At 53.4% G+C, this 27,432-nt stretch overlaps 1 protein-coding gene and 1 pseudogene across 4 annotated transcripts in view; one reads left to right on the top strand and one right to left on the bottom strand.

Annotated features, from left to right (window-relative positions):
* Positions 1-1,359: 1,359 nt before the first annotated feature.
* Positions 1,360-27,432, bottom strand: part of KLHDC4 (kelch domain containing 4) — a 31,977-nt gene continuing 5,904 nt past the window's right edge. Inside the window, exons 3-12 of one of the 4 annotated variants that reach the window (XM_061386960.1) lie at positions 27,246-27,324; positions 26,572-26,670; positions 22,640-22,776; positions 10,572-10,664; positions 9,409-9,568; positions 5,219-5,294; positions 3,840-4,048; positions 2,980-3,382; positions 2,397-2,528; positions 1,360-1,863 (exon numbers count right to left, since the gene is read on the bottom strand). In XM_061386960.1, the coding sequence (XP_061242944.1) occupies positions 1,652-1,863; positions 2,397-2,528; positions 2,980-3,382; positions 3,840-4,048; positions 5,219-5,294; positions 9,409-9,568; positions 10,572-10,664; positions 22,640-22,776; positions 26,572-26,670; positions 27,246-27,324 (1,600 nt within the window). In that variant the 3' untranslated portion in view covers positions 1,360-1,651. The other 3 variants (XM_061386961.1, XM_061386962.1, XM_061386963.1) reach the window with 3 other exon arrangements.
* Positions 18,440-19,836, top strand: LOC133230079 (large ribosomal subunit protein uL1-like; annotated as a pseudogene).

Here is a 27,432-nt window from a genome sequence, read left to right on the forward strand (position 1 = left end):
GCCCCTCTCCTCCAGGAGAATCCCCTCTCCTTCCAGGGGGAAGCCCCTCTCCTTCCAGGGGAAACCCCTCTCCTCCAGAATACCCTCTCCTTCCAGGGGAAGCCCCTCTCCTCCAGAATCCCCTCTCCTTCCAGGGGAAGCCCCTCTCCTCCAGGAGAATCCCCTCTCCTTCCAGGGGAAGCCCCTCTCCTCCAGGAGAATCCCCTCTCCTTCCAGGGGAAACCCCTCTCCTCCAGAATACCCTCTCCTTCCAGGGGAAGCCCCTCTCCTCCAGGAGAATCCCCTCTCCTTCCAGGGGAAGCCCCTCTCCCCCAGAATACCCTCACTTTCCAGGGGAAGCCCCTCTCCTCCAGGACAAGCCCCTCTGCATCAAGAGAAGCTCCTCTCCTCCAGGAGAATCCCTCCCCCCCTTTCCAGGGAAGCCCCTCTCCTTCCAGGAGAATCCCCTCACCTTCCTGGGGAAGCCCCTCACCTTCCAAGAGAATCCCCCCTCCTCCAAGAGAATCCACTCTCCTTCCAGGGGAAGCCTCTCTGCTCCCAAGAGAATCCCCTCTCCTTCCAGGAGAATCCCCTCTCCTTTCAGGGGAATCCCCTCTCCTTCCAGGGGAAGCCCCTCTCCTCCAGGAGAATCCCCTCCCCTTCCAAGGGAAGCCCCTCTCCTTCCAGGAGAATCCCCTCCCCTTCCAGGGGAAGCCCCTCTCCATCCCAAGGAACTCCTACTCCATCCTGGGTAATTCTGTCTGTCCAGGGGAGCCTTCAATCTGTCTAGGGTGTCCCCCTTCATCCCAGGTTACCCATTCTGTCCAAGGGAGCCTCCTGTCACTCCAGCGGAGCCCCTTTCCTGTCCCAGGTACCCCCTCTCAGTCTAGGGGAGCCCCCACCCTATCCAAGGGAGCCCCATCTTTTCAGGGGAGACCCACCTCCATCCAGGGGAGTCCCCTGAGTCCCCTCTCCGTCCAGGGGCCCTGCATCCGTTCCAGGGAGCCCCTTCACGGGAGGACCGCTTCTCCATCCAGGGGCCCTTCTCCACCCAGGGAGTCCCCCCTGTCTAAGGGAGTCCCCTCACTGTCCAGGGCAGTTCCCCCTCAATCCAAGGAGAGATTCCTCTGTCCATGGGCACCCCCTCCCCACCCGGGGGCCCTGCTCCATCCAGGGGATCTCCTCTCCACGCAGGGGAGCCCCCTCTCCGTCCTGGGGAGCCAGTGAGAGAAAGGGGTGGAGCCCATCCAAAGGTGGCGAGGGGAGGTGGGCTCACCAGCCAGCCAGCACAGCACGGAGCAGGCAGGAGGCCCACAGAGGGCCCAGGCAACCCGGACACGGCAGACACACCAGGAGACCCCAGGCCAGGCCCAACGGCACAGCAACCAGACCACCCACCGACAGGCACTTTATTTTCCAAAGAACCAAGAAAACTGTACAGCAAGCGGTAGGAGGCTACCGGCACCTTTTAGACACGAATGAGACGGCTGACTGTGCAGTCAGGCAGAGCTGGACTCCTGCTCCAGCCGAGGGCAGCCCCGTGGGCCCCGCGTCCCACCAGGCGCTGCACTGTGGACGCAGCTCACCCTCGCCCTCAGTCCGGCCCCGACCTGCCAGAGGCCCAGCCAGATGTGCAGCACAGAAGAGGGGCAGCGCCTCAGGCCAGGCCAGTTTATTTTAAGCCACAGGGAACTGCGCCTCCCTCGGTCCATCTTCCGGCCGAGCCGTCGTAGAAGGCCTGGGCCAGGGCCTGCGCGGCCCTCAGCACCCTCCTCTCCGGGGCGCCGGGCCCGACGCTGTCCCGCGCACACCTCAGCCAGTGCTGCTCCGTCCTGGGCAGGTAGTCTGCGAACAGCTCGCCAGGTGCCACCGAGGGGTGCTCCTCTGGTGGGGAAGGACAGAGAAATATGTTCAGTGAGGAAGGGGCCCACGTCCTGCGGAGCGAGTGTGTGAGCACCCCACTTCCATGGAGGACTGCACGAGGAAAGAGCACAGGCCCCACTCACAGCAAGTGCTCACACGCCCTCCGCACAGTGAGACACGCACACTGGCTGCCTGCCTCGGGGGCACGTCTACACAGCAAAGTGAAAGAAGTGAAGGAAAGCGTTAGCTGCTCGGTCATGTCCAACTCTGTGCGACCCCGTGGTCTGTAGCCCACCAGGCTTCTCTGTCCATGGGAGTCTCTTTACTTCTCCAGGGAATCTTCCCGACCCAGCGATCAGACCCGGGTCTCCTGCATTGCAGGCAGATTCTTTACCATCTAAGCTACACAGCAAAGTAAGCTTTAACAAAAACCTAGTAAACTTTAAAATCTTGTTACCAAAAAAAAGGAGGGGAGCTGTGAGCTCGGGGGAGTGGACCCCTCCCCTGGCCCCACGCTCCTCCCCTCCCCCTCCTCCCAGTGCCCCAGCACTCACCCCTGCCCTCCTCGCCGCTCTCCTCCTCCTCCTCCTCCTCCTCCTCCTCGTCCTCCTCCCCGCCACCTTCGGCACCCTCAGCCTCCTCACTGTCCTCGTCCGAGTCGGTCTCCTCCAGCCACTCCTGAGATTCTTTAGGCAAAGGGGAGAACCAGTGTCAGTGCGGCTGCCCTGAGGACGCCACCCTCTGCCTAAACACTGGGACGTGAGCGCAGGGCCCACCCAGCACGTCTGGGGCTCAAGGCCAACACCTCATCCCTGCCTCTCACAGCAGGACTGGGCAGGGAGGCTGTGCTCCGAGACAGGAGGGTCTCTCAGCCACTCCAAGCCTCTCCCCAGACTGAAGATCTGAAGGTACTTCAGCCTCAGCTCAGGACTGAGCAGTGGCCTGCCTGTGGTATGACAGGGCAGTGGGGAGGAGGGTCCACTCCGGGCACAAAGGGCTCCTTGGGGAGAACAGGTGTCCAGGCCACACTGCCTGGGGTGGGTCCGGGGCTCACGAGTGGTGTTGGGGTGAGCCCATGCCCTCCCCGGGCCTGCAGGCACTCTCTGTGGGCGCGGGGTGGACGGCGCTCCCCCTCACCTGGGTCTGTCTCTACCAAGACCATCCACTCTTCCATCTTATGGAGGTCCAGGCAGTAGAGGTCGCTGAGGGTCACCTGGCGGTCGCCGGCCTCAAACATGCCACCGTAGAGGTAGAGGCGCCCGTGCTTCACGGCCAGCATGGCATTGGAGCGGGGGCTGGGCTCCACCGGGGCGACACCTGCTTCCTCGGGGCCGTCGTCGTCATCCGACTCCAGCTGTCCTGCCGCTCCCGGGGCAGCAAGCACCTGTTTGATGGTGACCACGGTCCCGTCCTCTGAGACCACCTCCCTGACCACCTCCAGGGGCTCCTGGGCACTGGGCCCCTTCGCCGCCTGCTTGTCGGCACCCCCGGGCTCCGCCTTTCTGCCCCGCCTGCGCCTCCTCTTCTCCGCCTTGGGCCCCTGCGGATGGAGAGCGGGCAGCACGATGCGCGAGCGCCCAGGTGTCAGAGGACCCCCGCCCCCACGCCCGCCCCTCATCCCGGGCCACACCCTGCCAGGGTGACCTCTCGGAGGGCCGAGCCACAGCACAGCACTCACGTCATCCGACCCCCATCAGAGGCGCCAGGGTACTTCGCCCGGAGCCAGTCTTCCCCACAGGGTGGACCGCCCTCCTTTTTGGCCCTAGGGCTCTGTTTCTGAGGCCCCCGACCTGACGCAGCCCCAGGGAGCTGAGCCCCGGAACAGCAGCCCCTGAGCCACGCTCCCAGCCTGTGCTGGCATCAAGGGCAGGGGCGACCTGCTCCCCGCCTTCAGTGATGGTGAAGACGGTGACGATGGTGCCACAGAGCTCCACAGACCCAGGGACAGGGGAGGCCCTGAGGTGAGGGAGGTGTCGCAGGCCGGGGGCCCACGCTACCTTCAGCTGCCCTGCGAACCAGCGGTTCCTGACAGGGTCGTAGAAGTGCAGGTCGTTGAGGAAGTCCCCCTCCAGGCTCTCCTCCTCCTCCTCGTCACACACCCCTCCGAAGAGCAGCGTCTGGTGGTTTGGGGCCACAGCCACTGAGAATCCGGACCTCGGCGTGGGCTTGGCTCCAGAAGGGTTAATCCGTGTCCACGACCACTTGCCTGCCAAGGAGAGGAGGTAGGGACCCACGGACCTGCAGGAGGGCACAGCCGTGGTCTGTGCCTCCCGGGCCAGCCTCCCCAGGGCTGGTCTACGCAGAGGTCACCCGTCCACACAGCCTCCCCACATTCGCCTGGCATACTGAGCAGGTGCTGTGAAGGCAGGGGTGAAGAGGAGGCCGGCCTACTGGCTCTGGGACCCCTCATACCACGCCCTGGGGCAGTCCAGCACTGCAGTCCTTTTTTGAGAAAAGCCAGTATAAAGCACTGTTATAGCAATAAAAAAACCTAAACTCGTATGTAGTGCAGGAGATGGCTGTAGGGTGGGGAGGAGGCAGTGATTTCTCTCACCAAATCACTAGTTTTTGAGCTTTAAAAAATGAACAATGGGAAGACACCTAAGTGACTTCTGACAGAAGAAATGGATGAAGCAAGATGCGATACATATACACAGTGGAATATGACTCAGTCATTAAAAGGAATGAAACAACGCCATTTACAGCAAAGCGGATGGACCTAGAGATGATCATACTGAGACAATATCATATGATACCATTTACGTGTGGAATCTAAAAAGAACAATACAAGTAAACTTACCCACAAAACAGAACAGACTCACAGACATAGAAAACAAATTCAGGATTACCAAAGGGGAAAGTGTGGAGGGACAGATTCGGAGTACGGGATTAACAGACATGTCACTGTGTGTAAAATCAACAGAGACCTACTGTGAGCACAAGACCTCATTCAGTATTTTACAAACTATAAGGAAAAACCATCTGAAAAGCAACAGAGATACTTAGCCATAACTGAATCACTCTGCTGAGTACTTGAAACTACACAACACTGAACATTAACTATACTTGAATTAACAAAAAAGAACAGTGGTGACTTCACCCCACCACAGGCCTTCCAGGAGTCTACTTCCCACCACTGAGCAGGAGGAGTGAGAGATGACACAGGCACCGTGAATGGACCGACACCACCAGGGTTTTTAACTCTGCATCCTCGGTGCCCCGGAGGGGATGTGGGAACTGTTTGAGAGGTGTCCGCAGGCCTGCCTGTGGGTGAGGGGGCACGTGCAGGGGCTCCCCACCAGCCCCAAACCCTCTGCCCACCTTCCCGCCGACACACAGCCGCCCACGTGGCTTGTCCCTGGCACAGCGCACACACCTTCGCTCCCATCCTCAGCCTTCAGCAGGAACATGTCGGAGTGCTGGGTGCCTCTGTCCACATCTTTCCTGACTCTCTGCAAAAGGAACAGGGAGCCGTGAGAACAAGTGCCACACCACACCATGCACAGCCCCTCAAGCTCGTGGTCCCAGTTCCTGTGGAGGCGACTTGGGAGCCTTCACTCAGATCAGCTTCAAAATCTGAAACACGACAGGTTCCCTCCAAGCCCATCCGCACAGACAGAGCCCTCTGCTCAGGGCTACACCTGCGGCCGAGAGGCGAGTGCTGCTCGGGGTGGACGGGCTGGCGCGGGGACCTCTCCTGTCATCACACAGCCACCCTCTGCCTTCACCCCACATGCCCTCCACCCCCATCACCTCCTAATATCAGGACTCGAGCTGTGGTCCAAGGACCGGATGAAACTGCAGACGCCGGCACAGCCGCTCGGAGGCTGCGCCGAGCTCTCAGCAGCACCGCCTGCCTCACACCAGGCCCACGGCCCGGGCAGACATGTGGCTCTCTAGAGCACACCCAGTGTGCACACTGCGCCTCCCGTCAGGGCACAGGCGTCTGGACGGCGACCTGGCAGGTTGGCTCTCCTGGGGGCTCCAGCTGCTGGGGCAACAGCTTTTACTTCCAGGTCTTTGTCCTTCAAACTCCCGATTTTTAATAAACTCTTAACTTCAGAGTATTTCTACGTGTACAGAAAACCTGAGCAGCTGGTACGGAGAGTTCCCATATGCCCTGCACCGTTCCCCTTCCTGTGATCCCGACTGCGTGGGTGCGTGTGGCACCATCAATGAGCCACACTTGAGCCCATGGCTCACTCACACTCCTGTTCTCCCCAACGTCCTTCTCCTGTCCCAGAGCCCACCAGGCTGTCGTGGATCCTAAGGCCTCCTGGGCCATGAAGACTGCTCAGACTGGCCTGTTTCTGGTGACCCTGAGGTTGAGGAGTGCTGGTTGTGTGTCCTGTAGAGCGCCCTCCACTGGGACCCGTCCGACACTGTTCTCATGACTGGACAGGCTGTGGGTTCCGGGTGGGGTCTCAGAGGTCAAGTGCCCCTCCATCCCACCCCACCAGGGGTGCGTGCTGTCACCGTGGCCACCATCGCAGACGTGGACCTGGGCCACCTGGCTGAGGTGCTCACCAGGTTTCTCCGTGGTCCAGTCACCGCCCCCACCCCAACTTTCCAGCCTGTCCTCGTGGGAGGAGCGTCCCTCTGTGCAGCCCCTCTAACGGGGGCTGGGGGTCGTGCTCCACCTCCTGGAAGGTGGAGGGTCTGCCTTGGGGTGGAACAGTGCACAGGGCGTCTGCCTCTCCTCCTCGTGTATGAATTTATTCAGTCACTGGCTTGTCATCTGCCTTGCACCCGTGCACCATCGGGTCTCCTCTGGACTACAGTCTGACACCACCTGATTCACTCCGCTGCTCACACGCCTCCAGCTCTGCCCCTGGGGACCCTCTACGGCGGGTCCCAGGCCCATGATGTGCCCCACTGGCGCAGATTTCTTGAGTTTCCTGGGCTCCGGCACCGTTCACACACTCCCTGCCCCAGTTCTGGAATTGGCCGCTTCCCCGCAGAGCCCTGGGACTTCACTGGACAGTCCTTGAATCCCAGGTCTGGGTGCGAGGCCTTATGACTGGGCACTATGGTTTTGTTCTCTCAGCTGAAGTGCACGTAATTCATCTTGTCTCGTTTACTAATGAGTATGCATTGTGTTTAATGTAAAGGGAAAAGCTATTTTCCTTTTAGAAAACGAAACAATCCCCATTCTGTGACCGGACTGTGGCCTGAGCGTCCTAGAACCAAGGACGAGGCCAGGCCCCTGCCTCCTCTTTCATCCGTGGGGAAACTCACAGTCAGGCGGCCAGCCTCTGCGTGCCACAGTCCCCGAGACAGACAGTCCTCCCGTCCTGCAGGCTGACCAGGAAGTGGCTGCCACCCCCAGGCCCACCCTCCAGGCCAATGCCCCCCACTCACGGGAGCTAAGCCCACACCGAGGCCTCACCCACAGGGGCACATAGGGGAAGTCGGCGCCGCAGGCAGGTCACTAGAAACCAGTTACAGCCGGCGCAGCCCTCCCCCTCGTCCCCCTACACCTGTGGTATCCATGGTATTGCTCCACCGACAGCAACCATCCTTCCTAGACCAATGAGCGGAGTGGGTCTTCCTCACCGTCACGTGTAAATACGGCCCCTGTGGCCTGTGAGCCAGAGCCCCTCCCAAGCAGGCGCTCTGCCCACCGGGTCAATGGCTTCCACATAGCGGCCGGGGTGCAAGGATGCTGCAGCCGTCAGGGCTCCTCCTGGTGTGCAACACCCCCATTCCACCCCCCGATCCTCACGGGGGTGACTGGAGCCCACCGTGCGCTGGTCTCTCTCGTGGTGGCCTGTGCTGTCCTTCCCAGTGACGCCCAGCATCCTGGCACAACACTCAGCCCTCCCACTGGAAGACACGGGGTGGGCATGACGCCCGGGGGCTGTGGCGCATCCACCTGGGGTCTCGGCTGTTCTCAAGGGTGAGTGGATGTTGACTCCACGGAGTGGTGACTCGGGCGTGCACTTGACACACATTTCCTTCCTCTGCTCACATGGACATCTGAGAGACGTGTGCCAAGTGTGACAGCGCTAAGCTGTCACAGCACAACCGTCAGTGACCCCAGAGCCCAGGACAGCCTGTGCACGTGCCCCCACGTCCTCCTGCCTGGACCACGAGCTCTGGACCATGTCCTGAGTCTCCTGCTGCCCCAGCCTCACACTCAGAGCCAGACCCTTCAACTGTCAGCAGGAGACAGCCCTGGCGGCTCCCAACTTCGGTGTGCCTGGTCCCAGCAGGGGGCGCGCTCTGGCACTCCAAGGTGGCACTGCAGCGGACCAGACTCCCGGCCACTCTGAGAAAGGACTCCCAACAGCACTGGGGGAGGACTGGAGCGGGGGCATGGGGGCACCAAGCTGAGGGACACAGAGCTGCCAGGGAGGGGCCAAGGGCCCCCACGTCACTCCCGGCCTGAGCACTGAGACACAGCAGCAGCCTGACAGCAGAGCAGAAGGCCTGGTCAGCACAGGGGACACCAGGGCAGGTCAAGGGCACGCTGGGCCACCTCGCAGCAGGTGGACAAACAACCCTACTGTGTGTGCTGGGGGCGCCCTCTGGACAGGCCAGGACACACTGCCATAAACCTGCCAGGACTGCTTCTTGGCTCCATGTCCGAAGAGTGAGGCACACGGGGCCTTCCTTCTCCGCCTGCCAGCACAACTGCCGGCCAGAGGCCGCCCTCAGCACCTTGGCAACAGAGGTCAGTCTTTATCACCACTTCACACTGGTTCTGCTGGACCGACAATGGCAGGGATTTTTCAGAACTGGGGTTGATGCTGGCTGAGGTCCCCAGATGGACTGTTTGTGGAACACAGAAGCCACCAAGAGGTCTATTCCCATGAGCTAAGGGTTTGCTGACACAGGCTGCCTCCCTGGATGCTGCCTAGCTCAACCAGACACCCCAGGCTGGGTGGTAAGGGCAGGAGGAGCCATGCGCTGCTCCTGTGATGGGTGTCCCCACCCAGACGAACCACACCATCACACCCGCGTCTTTCATCAATTCTGGTAAACCCCCAAGAAGGCAAACAGACCAGCTTCTCATTCCATCCAATGCCAAGGCCTGGCATCAGTGGGCTCTGAATCGTGGTGCTAGGACTGCCCCCTGGCTGTCTGTGCAGCTGTAGAAGCAGCGGTGGGGAATGAGACCCTGTCTTGATTAAAGTGGGGTCAGCCTAAGGCGGCTTGCTGTTCATCATCCTGTTTGGCTATGTGGAGCATGTGCTGTGATTAAGAGGCAGCCCTGGCCACAGCCCACGTCTCTCACGTCTAGATGAGGCCCGGGCAGATCACAACTACAGAAAACTGACTGTTTTCCCTTCCAGAGCAAGGGCTGACCACTGGCTTAGTGGGAGTGGGGCAGAGAGGAAGGAGGGGGGGTGCACCTCGTGGCACACGGATGAGAACGCAGCAAGGCTGTACAGGACCTCAGTGTGTTCACAGAGGAGGAGACCACACACCTCTGTCCATGTCTCATCTAAACAACAGAAAAGACTCATGTTAAACTAACGTGCAAACTTATTTGAGGTTCTCATCGTTGGCAAGACTGAAAGCACAGCAGACAGAAGCCCCCCTGCGTCCTGCACGTCTTACCTGTTTTGAGTAGCCACCATAGATGATGATGTTGCCCTGAGGGGTGACGGTCATCTGGCAGCCCGACCGGGGTGTGGGCCCAGTCCCGGATGGGGACAGCTTGCTCCATGTAAAAGTGTCCAGGTTGAAGGCATACACATCATTGTAATAGATGTAATCTCTGTTGTAACACAGGGACAAAACAAAGAGGTGGCAACATGAAAACGTGAACTTCACTTAAAATAAAGGTGCCTTTCCTACACACTGTGCCTTCTGAGGCATTCCAAAAGGCACAGTGGCCCTGCTCACGCCACGCTCCTGGGACTTCAGGGGCAAAGCACTCAAAACACAGATGGGGCCTTGAGAAGGAAGACGAACGGGGCAGGGTGGGTCTGCCCAAGTCACACACGGGGGAATGGTGCCCTGAAGGCAGGTCACAGGCAGCCGTGGGCAAGGGGCTCGGGTCAGAGTCACATGATGAGAGCTGGGCCTGCTTCCGCAGGAAGGACACATGGACATGCGGAAGGAGCAAGCGGCTCCACCGTCGGACACGATTCCTGCCACTCCTCCTGCACTCAGGCACCCTGTCTGGGGCCCTGCGCCCAAAGGCAGGCCACTGTGGTGATGGGAGACCCATCCATAGCAGGGCACTGGGAACAGGACGGGGGCGCATGTGGACTCTCTGACCCGCTCCCACCACCAAATGCACCCTTCCGTGGGAGCAAGGCTTTCAGTAGGTGAACTAAGGAAGCCGGGGGCTCGGTTCTTAAAGGACTTCATCACATCCCACAGTTTTCTCAGATTTCATGTGGCAGATATCTAGCAAAAAAATTCTACATGTAAGATAAATAAAACTATAATTGAGTTCTCAAGGTCGAACTAATTTGTTTGATACAGATGATGACCACACAGATTACTCTTCACAAAACTTTTAAGTTTTTTTGTACTCTTGAAACACTTCATAAACAGTCATTTTAACAATTATGAAGAATTCCACAACAGGGATAGCAGAGCAGTAAACCAAGCTCGGGGCCCTCCTGTGCGACTGCCCAAGCAATGTGCCCATGCCGTCAGCCCTTGCTTTAGGGATGGGCAGTGTCCTGCAAGTGTGTTCTAAGCAGCTCTTCCCAGAGAGCCCCCTCCTTACTACACCAGGAAAAGAGGACCCTCCTGTTGGTACTGACCTTGTACTCTCATGGAAGCCACCGAAAAGGATTAACTGTCTCTTCCAGGCCACCATTCGATGTCCACTCCGGCCTGAAGGACCACCTGGTGATCTAAAATTGAAAATATACAGAAAATAGGCACTTGGCAGGTGGAGGAGGAGGACGTGGAGCTCGTGAGCTCCCACAGACACAATAAAGCACATCTACGAGTAGAACGACTCACACAGAACATCTACTAAACGCCAGGCAGAAGAGCTCAGACTTCCAAAAGCGCAAGAAAACCTCCACGTAACCAGGCAAGAGAAAGAAAAAGCAAACAAACTGAACGGATGTGAAAGGGACCCACACCCACAGAGGGGCTGAGGAGCGGGAGAGGCTCTGCACCCGGGACAGGCCCCTCACGGGCAGGGAGACCAGCCTGGACGTAGGAGGGGCTCTGAAGCCTCAGAGAAGAGCACAGGACCCAGTGAGCAGAAGGCACAACAGAGGGACCTGCATGGCCAGCGGGGACCGCCACCCTGCGCTCCCCAGCCTCAGACGCTTGTCCACAGGTGTGCGCGGGGGCCTCATGCTTGATGCCCGGGCGTCAGAGGTCAGATCCAGGGGGAGGATCGGGCTTAGCTGCACTGAGAGAGCCTGAAGAGGCTGGACTATGGCCACTGAGGGTGCACTGGGAAGAAGCCTGGGCCCGCCAGAGGCAAGGCACCATTGCTGGGGGCACACAAAGGAGGGGCAGGACCACCACAGAGCTCCCTTCCTTGCACACATACTCTCAGGGAACAGGACACACCTACATGAACTCCAAAGGCACGCATGGGCGTCACAACAGCTAAGACACCCACGAGCAGGCCCCAAGCGCTGCCCCCACCACATGACCCACGAGCAGGCACCAGGCGCTGCCCCCGCCACATGACCCACGAGCAGGCCCAGGCGCTGCCCCCGCCACATGACCCACGAGCAGGCCCAGGCGCTGCCCCCGCCACATGACCCACGAGCAGGCCCAGGCGCTGCCCCCGCCACATGACCCACGAGCAGGCCCAGGCGCTGCCCCCGCCACATGACCCACGAGCAGGCACCAGGCGCTGCCCCCGCCACATGACCCACGAGCAGGCCCAGGCGCTGCCCCCGCCACATGACCCACGAGCAGGCCCAGGCGCTGCCCCCGCCACATGACCCACGAGCAGCCCCAGGCGCTGCCCCCGCTGTACGAGGAGGACACAGTCCACCACTACCACCAAGAGACCGCGAGCACCTGACAAGTGCTGCCCCCAATCTGGAGGGCACATGGGTGGCACTGGGCGCCAGTCACTGTCCTTGCCATCTCAGGAGCTCGCAGGCTGCCACCGCTAAGAAACTCAGAAGCAGGCACCGAGCACTGTCCCTACTGTTCCACAGGCCCACAGGCCCAGCGGCCGCCACCACTGCAGGTACCCACAAGCAGGCACTGATCACTGCCTCGTCATACCAGGCATGTGCATGGGCCACAACACCCGCACGCCCCGTATCCAGGGAATAACAGGCAGCACACACGAGGAAAGGGGCAGAAGGCATTCAAGCCCGTATGTCGCAACAAAGACCAGGCACAGCCCAGTAAACACACATTTTTTAAAGAGTTTTACAGACAAGCAAGTTCAGTTCAGTTGCTCAGCCGTGTCCAACTCTTTGCAACCCCACGGACTGCAGCACGCCAGGCCTCCCTGTCCATCACCAACTCCCAGAGCTTACTCAGACTCATGTCCATCGAGTCAGAGATGCCATCCAAAAGCTAAGGTAATTCAGCACCACCAAACCAGCTTTACGACAAATGTTAAAAGAACTTCTCTAAGCAAAAAAGGCCGTGAACTAGAAACAAGAAAGTTATGAACAGAAAAGCTCATCAGTAAAGGCAAACATGCGGTAAAGGTAGGAAAGACCACATACAAATGACACCAAACTCAGCAACCACGAGGAGAATGTAAGCGTAGGATATTAGAAGTGCATTTGAAATTAACACCAGCAACTTGAAACAATCTTGTACATATAGACAGACTGCTTTATCAAAGCCTCACAAGGGAGACTCCCTGGTGGCACGGTGGACAGGAATCCCCCTGCCAATGCAGGGACACAGGTTCGATCCCTGGTCTGGGAAGATCCCACGTGCCGCAGAGCAACTGAGCCCAGGTACTGCAACTACCGAAGCCCACGCACTCTGGAGCCCGTGTGCTGTGACTACTGAGCCCATGCACCACAGCTGGAGAGTCCACACGCCACATCTAAGGTCCAAACCAGCCAAATACATGAACAATTGTTTACAAAACTCACTCATGTAACAAATTGCCAGCCACAGGTGTTAGCTTCTGCAAAAATCCCCCAGTGCGTTAAATGACACATTAGAGTAGATGGGCTTAAGTGATATTTGTACAACATCCCACCTGAAAGCAGCAGAATATACATTCCTCTCAACTGCACGTAGAACATTCTCCAGGACAGATCACAAGCTGGGTCACAAAGCAAGCTGCAGTAATTTTAAGAAAACCTGAAATCATATCAAGCATCTTTTCAGACCATAACACTATGAGACAAAAATCAGTCATAAGAACTTTAAATAGCACAAACATGTGGAGGCTAAACAATGTTATTAAACAACCAATGTATCACTGAAGAATCAAAGAGTAAAAAAAAAAAAACAAAAAACCTAGAAACAAATGACAACAAAAACATGGCAATCCAAAACTGATGGAAATGGCAAAAGCAGTTCTAAGAGGGAAGTTCACAGCAATACCATCTTATCTCAGGAAACAAGAAGTGTCTTGAACAAAAAAACCTAACCTTACACTGAAAGCAACTAGAGAAAGAAGTAGAAACAAAACCCAAAGTTAGCAAAAGGGGAAAGAAATCATAAAGAACAGAGCAGAGACAAATGTAATAAAAAGGAAAACAACAGAAAAGATTAATGAAACTAAAAGCTGATTCTTTGAAAAGATAAACAAAATTGATAAGCCTTTAGCCAGACTCACCAAAAAAAAAAAAAAAAAAAAGGGAGAGGGGTCAAATCAATAAAATTAGAAACTAAAAAGGAGAAGTTACAACTGACATCACAAAATATAAAGACTCACAAGAGACTACTACAAACAATTATGTGCCAATAAAATAAGACAACCTAGAAGAAATGGACAGATTCTTAGAAAGGTTCTGCTTTTCAAGACTGAACCAGGAAGAAGTAGAAAATATGAGCAGACCAATCACAAGTACTGAAATTGAAACTGCAACTTAAAAACTTCCAACAAACAATAGTCTAGGACCAGATGGCTTCACAGACAAATTTTACCAAACATTTGGAGAAGAGTTAACACCTACCCTTCTGAAACTATTCCAAAAAACCGCAGAAGAAACACTCCAAACTCATTCCATGGGGCCACCATCACTCTAATACCAAAATTAGACAAAGATACCATAAAAGAAAATTACAGGCCAATATCACTGATGAACATAGACACAAAAATTCTCAACATAATACTAGCAAACTAAATACAACAACATATTAAAAGGATCACACACCATAATCAAGTGGGATTTATCCCAAGAATGCAAGAATTCTTCAACATTTGCAAATCAACCAGTGTGATACAGCACATTAGCAACTGATGAATAAAAACCATATAATCGTCTCAACAGACACAGAAAAAGCTTTTGACAAAACACCCATTTATGACTAAAAGTCTTCAGAAAGTGGGCACAGAGGGAACCTAATTCAACATAATAAAGGCCATATATGACAAGCTCAAAGCTAACATCATTTCCTCTAAAATCAGGTACAGAACAAGGATGTCCACTCTTGCCACTTTTATTCAACACATTTTGGAAGCCCTAGCCATGGTAATCAGAGAAGAAAAAGAAAAGGAATCCAAATTGGAAGAGAAGTGATTATCTGTCATTGTTTGCAAATGACATGCAACTATACACAGGAAATCGTAAACATGATAACAGAAAACCATGAAAAAAAAGAAAGAAGACTACTAGAGCTCATCAGTGAATTTGGTACGGTTGTAGGATACAAAATCAATACATAAAAACCTGCTGCGTTTCTATATACTACAATGAAAGATCAGAAAGAGAAATTAACGAAGCAGTCCCATTTATTACATCAAAAAATAAATAAATAAAATACCTAGGAATAAATTTACCTAAGGAGACAAGAGACCTGTACTCAGAATATAAGACGGAGATTAAAGAAACTGAAGATGGGGGGGAAGGGGAGGAATTGAAACTAACATAAACAGATGGAAAGACATAGCACGTTCTTTGGAAGAATCAACGTTGTCAAAAAAGGATACTATCCAAGGCAATCTACAGATTCAGTGCAATCCCCATCAAATTATCAATGGCATTTTTCACAGAATTAAGATTTTTATAATGTATGAAAACAAAGAAGACCTCAAATAGCCAAAACAATCCCAAGAAAGAAAAACGGAGCTGGAGGAACCAGACTTCCTGACATCAGACTACACTACAAAGCTATGGTAACCAAAGCAGTGGGGTATTGGTGAAAGAATAAACAAGTAGGTCAGTGGAACAGAAAAGACAGCCCAGAAACAGATCTCCTAAGTACAGTCAACCAGGACTTCCCTTGTGCTCCAGTGGCTGAGTCAGCCTGCCACGGTTTCAGGGAAGACCATGCACTCCATGGGGCAACAACTAAACCCATGTGCCACACCTACTGAGCCCACGCGCAGCAACTGCTGACGCTCACTCGCCCTAGAGCCCATGCCCCGCAGCAAGGCAAGCCACTGCAACGAGAAGCCTGCACGCCTGTGCACCGCAATGAAAAATGGTCCCCGCTCGATGCAATGAGAGAAAGCCTGTGTGCAGCAAAGGACTCAGCACAGCCAAAACCTAATTAATCAATTTTTTTAAAAGTACAGCCAACTGATCTTTGACAAAAGAGCAAAGGCAATACAATGGAGCAAAGACAGTCTCTTCAACAAATGGCGCTGGATCAACTGGACGTCCAAATGCAAAAGAATGAACCTGGACACAAACCTTACGTGTCCTTTTGCAAAAAATACTCAAAATGGATCCCAGGCCTACATGTAAAATGACTGACAGACAAGCTGGCCTCCCAGGCTGCTCAGCAGTGAAGAATTCACCTGCCAACGCAGGAGACATGGTTCAATCCCTGCGTAGGGAAGCTCCCCTGGAGGAAGAAACGGCAACCCACTCCGTATTGCTGCCTGGAGAACCCCATGGACAGAGGAGCCTGGTACGCTATAGTCTACAGGGTCGCAGAGAGTCGGACACGACTGAGTGACTGAGCATGCATGCAAGCTGGGCTGTATTAAAATTTAAAACTTATGCTCTGCAAAAGATGTATCAAGAGAATTAGAAGTCAGTCTGGAAGAAAATATTTGCAAAGAACACATCTGATAAAGGGCTGTTAGCCAAAATAAACAACCCTTAAAACTCAAGAGTACAGAAACAAGTGACCCGATTTAAAAAGTGCTGACGTGGTCAAGCCAGGCCCATCTGCCAGCTACCTCTGCTCACCCTGTTCTGCGCTGGTGCTGTCTCCATCTGGCTCTCCCATCTACACAATCCAACCACCAAGTCCAGGCTACAAAGGATGGTTACAACCTGAGCCCCCCAGTCAGCTCCTCTCTACAATTTCCACTTTTTTCTACAAAGCTTTCCCCCAAACCACGGGCCCTAAAAGATACAACAGAGACTCAAAATGAATGAGAAGCTCGAGCTGCCCATCCCAGCATCTCCCCACCAGCAAATCTCAGATGAACGACTCATCATACGTGGCCATGAGGACCCCCAGGGTCCTTCCTTATTCCAATCTAGAACAAATCCCTTTCTCTCACCTTTCCTCGAACGCCTCAGCATCCCAGTCTCTCTCTCCTAATGCCCAGTTTACTAACATTCCTTTCAACATGTCATTCAAACTGACCAATGTACTCAGCCATGGAAAGTCAACCAAAAACTATCTGTCCCTGTCAACTATATCCTGCTAATCCAATCTTTAAGCATCAGCTTTGGGGTAGCGTCACCATATGCAGATGACGACCAGGATTTCAACTTACTAAATCCTTCTTCCCTTCTACCACGGGCAGTTCTTCCAAATGCAACCTACAAGGAAAACTCAGCCCCACTTCAATTTCATCCTGCTTGATTTGGTCCACAAAGATGACTCTGAAAGCTGAATTTGCCAACCAACTTATTTGCTTTCCCCCCTAGCTTTTTATCACCCACAAACCGAGTAAGCATGTTTTCTCATGTAAATTCATGATAAAAAACACCAGAAGGACAAGTTCAGAAGGAGGGGCTGTGCCAGGCCGCGACACCACAGGTCCACGCCTGTACTTTCTGCAGAGAGGAAGCAGCACTGTCCTCGGAGCGGGCTGCAGGCCACAGGAGAAGCGGCCACACCACCGCCCCATACCCCCGTGCTGGGTGCCACGGTGACAAGCCCCAACATACAGCTACCTACACAACAGAGAAAGTGAATGAAAGAACACCACCTTGCTGGGTACGCTGCAGACTGCCTTTCTGAGGAACTTTCTGTTATAACACTTTACAAATACACAACCTGGGAAACAGGTTTTCATTCAAAAGCTAGTAGATTCGCTTCCAATTCTACTTCCGAAAAGGTACACAGGAGAGCACAAATGTTCCCAGTGCTACTCTAGTAACTGTGACTGCAGAGGCCCAGTGACCTACAGAAACAGTGCCAGCAAGCCAAGCCCCTAGATGACCCCCAGGGTGGCCAGGTCAGGGCCTCCCACCCAAGAATCTGAAGGGCATGTCATCCTTCCGTGGGCCAGGCACAGAGGACTCAATTAACTTTCCTGGCAGTAGCCAAGTACGGCTGTGTTTTGTAACCAAAATGGGAATTTTTTCCTATAAAAAGGCTCTATATACCCCATCAGAAAAATAAACTCACCCAAAAAAACCTGTTTATATTTCAATCTTCAACAGGCACTTTTCAACTGCCGTCACTCCTAAATATGGAGTCTTAAAAAATTCACATGTCCTACTCAGCCAGATCTATAAGCAGCACAAAAATACATGTGTCCTGCCGTGGGAGGGAGAGCTTTCAGCACATCCGAGTTACGTGTGGTGCGGCGCTCTGGCAGGGCATGCTGCCACTCAGCATCACCCAGGCCCTTTCCAACCCACCGCTGCAGTGACATTTACAGAAAATGCACACACATCAAGTAACTCCATGGGCTTCGGATACAAACAGAGCGTTAGGCACTCAGTATGCAAATGCGTCCCCGAGTTATTTTAAAGTTTACACCTTACAAAAGATATGCCATAGTACCACGCTGTTCCTGAGACATTTACTGAGCAGAGGGGAAAATTTCTCTCGTAACCCCAGAGATTCAAGGCCACACAGGCTGAGCTGATGGGTAACTTGATCTAGCGGCCCATCCTCAGAAAAAGAAGGGACCTTTCCGCAAGACTGGTTCTGACGTGGCCGGAAGCCGGACTCAAACCACAGGGAACAGCATCTTCCCCATAACCAAATAGGTACCTTCAGAATCTGGCCCCACTTTTCCAAGCACCACTCAAAAAACAGATTTGGGGAGTTATTAAGTATTTAATCACATTGCACAGAATAATTAGCAGCAGTTTCTAGAATCCAGGCAGCCTATCAGAGCTGTATCCTTCTTTAACTATTACGATCAGTACCGAAACCACCATTCGTGGGGGTGTTCATATAATAATAAACTACCACAGAGAAGTCTGTGCTGTGAGAGACAGGTGCTCAGTACCTCAGCAGTGTCCTACTCTTTGCGACCCCATGGGCTATAGCCTGCCAGGTAGCTCCATCCATGGAATGTTTCAGGCAAGAATACTGGAGCAGATTGCCATTTCTTCCTCCAGGAAAGACGAGAGACAGGACAGGTGGATAAATGTCGACTGCTGCCTTTGCACGTCCACAGAGCACAGCCTACTCTTCTCCCCTACTTTCTGGAGGAAATACAGCTGAGCATAGGGAGAGAGCTGTATGTTACGAAAGTAAAAACAGGATTCGTAGACAGAATCTTAAAATCAGGTCAGTTGTGCAGGCACCTACCACCGAAGGCAGAGACTGAAGGGACTCTCAAAACATCTAGTAAAGCTGGTCACGCTTGCCGAACGTAAATCGGGAGGCTGTGCTGACATTTAACCTCTGGTCTCCTCGACATTAGTAACACCAGGACTTTTCCTCTTGTTTTCAAACTGTCGTGACGTCTATTAAACATTGCTAGAATGGAGAGCGTGCATAAAGGAAGACAGCCAAGTCTCCAAAGGGGCTACTCGTAAACGTGCTACAGACACATGGGTAGGGCAAACAGGAAGGACGAGGCAGACGTCTGGGAATCACCCTGCTTCCCAGGAGAAAAGCCTGCTTAAAAGCCAAGAAGGGACTTCCCTGGTGGTCCAGTGATGAAGACTACGCACTCCCAACACAAGGGCATGGGTTCGAACACTGGTCGGGGAACTAAGATCCCACACCATGTGGCGTGGCCCAAACAACAACGAAAAGAACTATGACCCTCAAACACTTCTCAGGACCATCAGGCTTAAGCCCACTCCCCGCCCCTATTCTCCATACACGCTCTGGGAGACCAGCAACACTGTGATAAGGCCAAGGCTGTGGGTATCCCCCATGGTGACATCAAGGCACTAAAGGAATTCAACAGGAATAAGAAGCTGGCCAAGAAGTATGATGTGGTTTTGGCTTCAGAGTCTGATCAAGTAGACCCCACAAATGTGGGGCCCAGGCCTGAAGAAAGCTGGCAGGTTCCCTTCCTTGCAGACCCACAATGAGGACACGGAGACCAAAGTGGATGAAGTGAAGCCCAGGATCAAGTTCCAGATGGAGATGGTGCTGGGTCTGGCAGTGGCTCCTGGCCCCATGGAGATGACAGACGAGGAGCTCAGGCATAATATCCACTTAGCTGTCAAGTCCCTGGTGTCATTGCTCAAGAAAAACTGGCAGAAACGTCCAGGCTTCATACATTAAGAGCACCGTGGATCAGCCCCCGTGCCAGTACTCAGGCATGGCTCCATAAACGCTAATTCACAAGCTGAAAAAGGTTCTACAGACCCCAGTGCCGATATAACCCGTCCCTGCTGCCTTCGCTGTTGGGTAAACTTTTCTCTCTCTCTCTTTCCCTCAAACTACACCCAGAAGAGTAAAAAACATTTCCTAGAAAACAAAACTTTTCTAGGGGTTCTAATACTTTTCTAGAGAGCGGGGCCAAATCCTGGAGTCTGGAGAAACTCAGTTCACAGTGAACTCCTGTTGCACTTTTCCCAGGACTGGAGCCCACACCGTGTGGATTCCCCCGGGCTCAGCAATATTCCCCAGAAATAGCAAAACCAGCCTTCATTTTGGCCGAAGCTCCTTCCCTTTGCTTCTCGGTCACTAAGAAAAAATCACAGAGAAGCTGCCAGCAGTCACCGCTCTCCCCACCATGGCCCTTATGTCAGCGTGTTAATAACCAGTCCCAGTGACCAGCAGCAGCAGCCCCAAGACAAAGCCCACCCAGAGTAATCAGTCCACCGGCTTCTCTGCAGCTATGCCGGGCCTTCGTCAATTAGGCCCTCATGTCCCTGCCACACAAGTGGGGAGGTGCTTCCATTTTGCAATAAGTAGTAAATCACAGAAGCCATATCCACACTCTTTTTCATTGTGAAGGATCTAAGAGGCATTTTACGTGAGTTTTCTTACATGGCAGCAGACGTTTTTCACATCAGTGAACAGTGCCTAAGATAAGCATGAGACCCGCTGATAGGCGAAGCCTCCAGCTGAGATCCAAGGCCGTCTGCATCAGGGTCACTGAGGAGTGGGGAGGGGCTGCTGTCAAATACAGATTCCTGAGCCCATTTTAAAGAGGCTCTGGATCAGATGACGTCTGGAGGGAGGAGGGCAAAAAGATGCATCTTCAGAGCTCCCCAGGCATCGCAGTCCAAGAATCACCAACACAGGTGTCCGCTCGGCTCTGAGCCCTCCTCACAGGCTGACAAGTCTCCCAGCCACTCCACCACCAACTTGTGTTATCAAACCTCCTGAGTCCTATAGGACACCCCCTTAGTGCAGACGAGGCAGCCGCCCCGCGGTAGTGCCTGCTGCTGTGAAGCAAGGATGGAGCCTGAAAACATGTAGAAACACCCCAGACAAGACCCCTGGGTGCTGCTCAGAGCTGTGCCCACAGTGCCACAGGAGAAGGCTCTAGGAACACACGCCCTCTGACTGGAAAGTCTACTTCTGGGCCAGTTTAAAGGTTACTGAATGACAAAAAATAAACCTAAGACTCCTAAGAGCAGGTATGTGAAACGTTCCTGGGGTATGGCGTGGGAGGGGGGGGCCCTGAGGATTAGAAAGGTGTTAATTCTCCCTAGGTGCAATCTACAAACTGCAATCCAATCGAAATCCCATTAGAATGGTTAAGGACAGAACCTGAAAAATTGATCCTAAAGCTCTTATGAAAACAATGAGTGCATGGCAGAGTAATTTTAAGTAAATGAGAAAAACCTGGCTGTAAAACCATATAGCAATTAAAATGGAGCACGATACTAGAACAGGTACAAACAGAAGATCTAGGAGTCAGAAGAAAACTTGGAAACATCCAGACCTTTCTGGACCGTGTGTACACAAATGCACTTGTGTGTGCGTGTATGTGTGCACACATGTGGCCTGCAGCTCGCTCTGGCCCACTCTGCAGGCACGTGTGTGTGCACATACACTCAGGCATGTGTTGCTCCGCATCTTCGTTTCTCGTGCATATACTGTATTTCCATATATGCTTTCCTGTATGAAATGAAAAGCAGTATCTCTTTAGGGTCTGTTCCTAAAGGTGAATGGGGTGGATGGCAGGCGTGCAACAGGAAGCTGCCAGCGCTCTAGCCAGCATAACCTTGCTTGCCTCGCCCACCCCACCAGACTGCCCCAACCTGCTCTGGGAGCCCTCGAGGCTGCTGTCTTACATCCAGGAGCTTGCTGTTGACCGCTCGACAGCAAGTCTCTATTCTGGACACAAGCTCACTCTCTGCTGTACAGCTGCCATGACTCCCCACTATCCTGGTGGCGTCATCCCCGCTAGAGAAGGCTTCCTACTTACCATGCTCAGGCAGTCCCTCTCCTGTGGCTTCTGGAGTGTGGCTCACTGAGGACCCCTCCCTGAGACACCTGCCCCCTACCCATGGTGTCCACAGACCCTGTAACAGCAAGAAAAGAGGCCACACAAGACACGCTGTCCTGGCCATTTTATGGACCACGCTGGGCTGGGCGGCACGGGGGCTCCAGCCCAGCGCCATAACAAGGGGAATGGAGGCAAAGAGAGGAAGAGGCGAAGCCAGGGACACAGCCTCCGTGCCCTGACTTCCACCCCGCAGAGACCAGGGCTCTGGTCAGTCGCACAGCTGCGCCCTGCCACTGAGCTCTTCCTAGAGCTCAGCACAGCTCTGCCCCTCTGCTCATCTCCTCACGAAGAACCAGAGACCATGGCCCAGAAGGCCGGCTTGGAAAAAAATCCATCAGACAAAAAGACAAGAAATAAAGCACCTGACACTTTCCCTGCCACACCACTCTACCCAGGCTGGAACAGAGGCTGAGCTGTGTCTGCACTTCCGTATTAGCATAGAGCAGCCTCCACAGTATTTCTTACAGAATTCTCCGCCTTCAGTTACAATCAACAATGAAGTAAAGACCTGCTCAGCAGGAACAACTTCTGACTCAGGACGGAGGCTTCAAATGCTTTGCAAGCGTCACTGAGCTAACAGCAGCAGAGCGCAGCTTGAGTGGGACTCTCAGCTGGGGCTGGAGTCCGTGGCCACGGGGAGCCCTGCAAAGGGCAGTGACTGTACATCTCCGGTGCCTCCCTGCTTCCTTGGAACGAACACCTGTCACAGACCTGGCAAGGCTGAAGGCCACAAGGCAGCACGTGTCACACACAGCCTGGCAGGCCACCGCGGGACACGCCACCACATGCCACCGCCATCACCATCAGGCCTGCACAATGTGCTTTCCCAGAGCCACGTGCTGTGAGCTCCAAATGCTGGCAGGGGACAGGCGTGGGCCCAGGGGTTGGGCTCATCACCCAGCACTTTACCTGACTTGCTCCCAGGTCTTGGTGGCCAAATGCAGCACCCAGAGGTCCTTGTAGTGGTAAAACTGCTCTCCGTCAGGAGAGGCAAACTCCCCACCAAAGATCCACAGCTGCCCACCACCCTGGGGCACCACCACGGCCTGTTGAGAGAATGGGGATGGGTCAGGGCACAGCCAGACAGCTTTCAGTCCAACTGGAGACCTCTCCCTGGTCACTCAGTTCCAAGCCCACACCCCAGCCTCAAAGGCGTGCCCCTCTGGTTCTGAAGGCCCAGGACTCACAGGTCACACGGGACTATGCAGGACTGCCTGGGCCGACAGAGCCACAGTCATTGGAGGCCAGTGGGCAATGGAGCCCCTCCCTGGAGGGCCCCCCACCCAGGGAGGGCATGGCTGGGGGAGACTCAACTTGGCTGCTCTTATGTGAATCACGTGAGGGGACAGACTTCACAGAAATCACTTCTGCCAGTACCCCAAAAATGTGGGGGTGCTACCTAGTCAGTGAATGCCTGTAGGGGGCAGACGGAGAGCCACCCTGCCCTGGTGTCACCAGTCCCAGGGCTCTGGCATCAGGGCAGGCCACTGGGCACATCTTCACACCAAGTGGCCGAGTAGCTCCTGGCCGGGGGCTCAGAAGCAGTGTCCAAGGCAGCAGGCACTGTGTGGCTGGGACAGAAGTGGGCTGGGGCAGCTGGACACGAGGCACGCCCAAGCATTCTGGGTGAACGCCTCCTGCCCCAGCAAACCTCCACGGACAAGCACACACTGGGCGGTCAGACAGTGGTTCCCAGGACGCCGCCTCCAGGCACCCTCGGAGCACCCCAGGCTTTCACTGCAGCACAGGCTGTCACTTAACTAAGCTTAATGCCGCAGAATTGTGGCTCCATCACCATGCCGCCCCTGCCCTGGACTAACTGGAGGGTCCCGGTGACACATGCAGGCTGATGTGGCCCCCCATGCCATTTCCACTCAGTTCTGTGCACCCTCTCAGCATTGACCTATCAGAAGACAAATCAACTTCCTGTGACTCTAAAACCCCAGTGATTGTAAGGAACTATTTCAAATCTTCAAACCAGACATGAAAATTAGCTTAGGCCCAAACATAACACATTTTTCTGAGTTTAAAGAAGTTTGGGTGGTATATTCACGCTTTGCGATACAACGTAGTTTTGAAATATCTTATTATAGAAGCTATTTAATGCCTGGGATGGAATTACAAACAATGCATCAACTGGGAAGAACAGTACAAAGAAAACACACACATATGCGCTCAGTTGTGTCCAACTCTTTGCAACCCCATCGACTGTAGCCTGCCGGGCTCCTCTGTCCATGGGATTCTCCAGGCAAGAATACAGGAGTGGGTTGCCATCTCCTCCTCCAGGGGATCTTCCCAATGAGGGAAGGAACCCACAGCTTTTGTGTCTCCTGCACTGCAGGCAGATTTTTTACCACTGAGCCCCCTGGCCCACTTTGGAGTGATTAATTTATGTATTTGAAAATAAAGCAATAAATTCCTTTACAAACACATGTTCACACACACATACACATACTCACAGTTGTTTTGAAGTAATGGTTTGAACGGACTGAAGGCCACCGTTTCCTGGACCTAACAAAGGTCGAACACCGTCCAGTGGCCAAAGCAGGACAGCTCTGCTCCCAAGCCGAGGCAGGGCTTCCCCCACCAGTGTCTACCTTCCTACGTGTCACACAAGGCTGTACGCTTCCCAGGCATTTGGGTTTCTGTGTTGTTGTCTTCAATGGAATAAAGTCATGTCCAGAAAACCTTAAGGTCACAACTCTCCCTCCAAAGGCCAAAAAAAAAGAAAAGGCACAATGGAGTCCAAAACAACACACAGACTCTGTGAGTGGATTCTGATGTCAGCCACATGCACCCACTTTGGGAAAGCCGAGTCCTAACAACTTGCCAGGCCACCAGGACCAAAGAAAACAACCCAGGAGACATAATAAAAAATGGTAAATGGGTCCTTTTGTTGGTGCATCTCAGCCCTGGAAGTACGCCTCGCGTGTAAAAGATGTCCAGTTCCCAGTGAGCAAGCCACCCCTGCTGCTCAGGTGGAACGTGACAGAGCTGTGACTGAGCTGCAAGGAAATGCCTTCTGCAGCTCCCCTGGGCACTGTGGGCACAATTCCAATCACCCAGGAGTAGGCATTCTGTAAACACCGACTACTCACTGCTCATGCACACACAAAGGCTGACGAGAACAGAGGTGACTCTTTATTTAAACCACAGGGAACTGTTTGTTCTACTGTTTGCAAGAACGTGTTTTGTTTCAAGTGAGTTGTTGCTTCGGGAAAAACAAACCATCAGATGAGTAAGAAGAGGTGAACTTCAGCTGCGCCCAAACCCCTCCTCCCCCGCCCTTCAACTCTCAACAGTCCTGCTCAGTCCACCCAGACAGGAGCATCTGAACATTCTACCCAGGGAGGGTCCCGGGAGGGGAGCACCAGGCAGACCTGATGAGTGAGGTCCACGAGGCTGCTGGGCACACCTTTGGGGGCCTTGTGGCCTTTTCCTTTCTCTCACCAGCTGTATTAATTTTAGAAAATGGCATTAAATTTTCAAATTACCTGCTAAAATAAACTTCACCCCCAAAAATCTAGGATCTCAGAGAAATGACAGAATGATGGGTGCACATATAAGATTTCTCTTTCTACTCCTTCTACCCGTGATTAATTAAAGAGAAGATAAAGAACGTGGCTTCTGTTACCACATTCATTAAACTAGTCCAAAATGAGGAAATTTTTACATCTCAAAATATAATGCAGTGGAATTTGAACTATAATGATCTCTAGGCAAAAGACTTCACCCCCAATTTTCTGTTTCCCATAGCTCTGATTTGTTGGAAAATTCACAGTGTAAATAGCAAGCCAACCTTACCTACAGGGATAAAGTTAAGTCCTAGACTCAAGAAGTACTCACAAGATATACATATGAATCAGAGCCTGCCCAAATGACTGAACCAAAATCTCAAAGACTCTTATGATACTAGTTCTTCAAGGACAGTTAATAACTAATTGAAACAGATAAGAAAACACCACCAAAGAAGCCCCTCAGCCTGCATGCCTGGGGCCCGGGAACTGGCCGGGCATCGGGCGGGGGCACTTAGAGTACTCCTGGACCAGGACAGGACTCGGTGCTTAGCCTGGAGGCCGGGGTGCACACGTTCTCAGAGCTGGAGTAGGCTCAGGTGAATGGACTCGAACTTATCAAGAGCCATTTACTAATTAAAACCCAGGCTTACTAAGATCTAGGTTCTAAATCAAAAAGCAGTGCACGCTTCTCTTCCAAAATATGAACCAGTCCAAATGGCTGCAAGCCTTGCTATGCACGAGACGTCGATGCAGTTCAGGCAGGCAGGTCCCCCTTGTGGACCCAATTTCAAGTCAGGAGGCTACTTCTGAGCACTGAATCAGGAGGAGAACCACAGTGTGGAGGAATGTTTCAGTCACGCCCTGGGAGGCTGACACTGGAGAGGTTTCACTCTTTCAAACTACCTTTTGAGCCCCAACACTGTTTCAAATACTTAGTTATAAGAAGGAACAAGAGAACTTCTCTGCTGGTCCAGTGGGAGTCCGCCTGCCAATGCAAGGAACATGGGTTCTATTCCTGGTCTGGGAAGACCTCACATGATGCGGAGCAACTGAGGCCGTGCGCCACAACTACTGAGCCGCATGCCCCAGGGACTCTGCTCTGTGATGAGAGAGGCCACCGCAACTAGAGAGCAGCCCTCGCTCTTCTCAACTAGAGAAAAGCCCATGTGGTAACGAAGACCCAGCACAGCCAAAAAATAGAAAAAACACATTCCAGGCGAAGACAGCAGAGTGAGGAGGTTGCCAGCTCAAAAGTCCGTCACGGAATCCTGCGTCAGGACCCCAACATGAGAAGAGGGGAGGCCGACGGTCACACACACGTACCTGGTGAGCACAGCGCCTTGGAGGTGGGTTGGGGATCTCCACTTTGGTCCAGCTGTCCTTCCTGATGTTGTAGACGTAGAGTTCGTTATACAGAAAAGTCTGCAGGAAGGAAGAGGAACTTCACGAACGATGCTTCCACACAAGCAATGGCAAGCAGAAGGTAGAGCTCAATCACTAGCTCTCCCTGGGCAGTGTGCTTCCTAAGGCCAGTTCCCGGACCCTCCAGGATGCTGACACAAAGACAAAGACCACCTCTGGACTGCCATGCAGGGAAGCTGAACTCAGGACTCTGGAACTATTTCATCTGTAGCTCTGAAACACAGGGCTACCTGGTCTGCTCAAAAATAAAACTTACAGTTTTTATGATGTTATCAATTGCTCTACCATGTATCAGCACTTTGCCTATTCAAACACCTCTGGGAACTTATCACGAGGAAGGACAGCAGGGCGTGGCCCACCTCATGCAGGCAGGAAGAGCCGTGACCCTCAAGGGCCCGCAAGGACCCTGGTGGCTTGTCAAGGACCACACCCCAGGCCAGTCCTGCCATGTGGAGGCAGGACACGTGACGGGGAGTTAAAGAACAATGGGAATTTGACATCAGTGCCTAAAAAGAATTTTCCTCTAAATGAGACTCAGGAAAATTTGAAGGGAAAGAATAAAATATATACTTTACTTTTTGGCCATTGAAATATTCACCTCCGAAAAGGATTAATTCATCTTTCTCAGGATGAGTGGAGAGGGAGGCATTTAACCTGCAAGAGACACAAGCAGCAGCTCAACACAAAATCAAACCACGTGACGCCCAAACTGAGGGCCTGTCTCCCTCCCTCCACAGGCTGCACCACCGGGGACCAGCTTGT

The sequence above is a fragment of the Bos javanicus genome, chromosome 18 (assembly GCF_032452875.1).
Source record: "Bos javanicus breed banteng chromosome 18, ARS-OSU_banteng_1.0, whole genome shotgun sequence".
Lineage (NCBI taxonomy): Eukaryota > Metazoa > Chordata > Mammalia > Artiodactyla > Bovidae > Bos > Bos javanicus.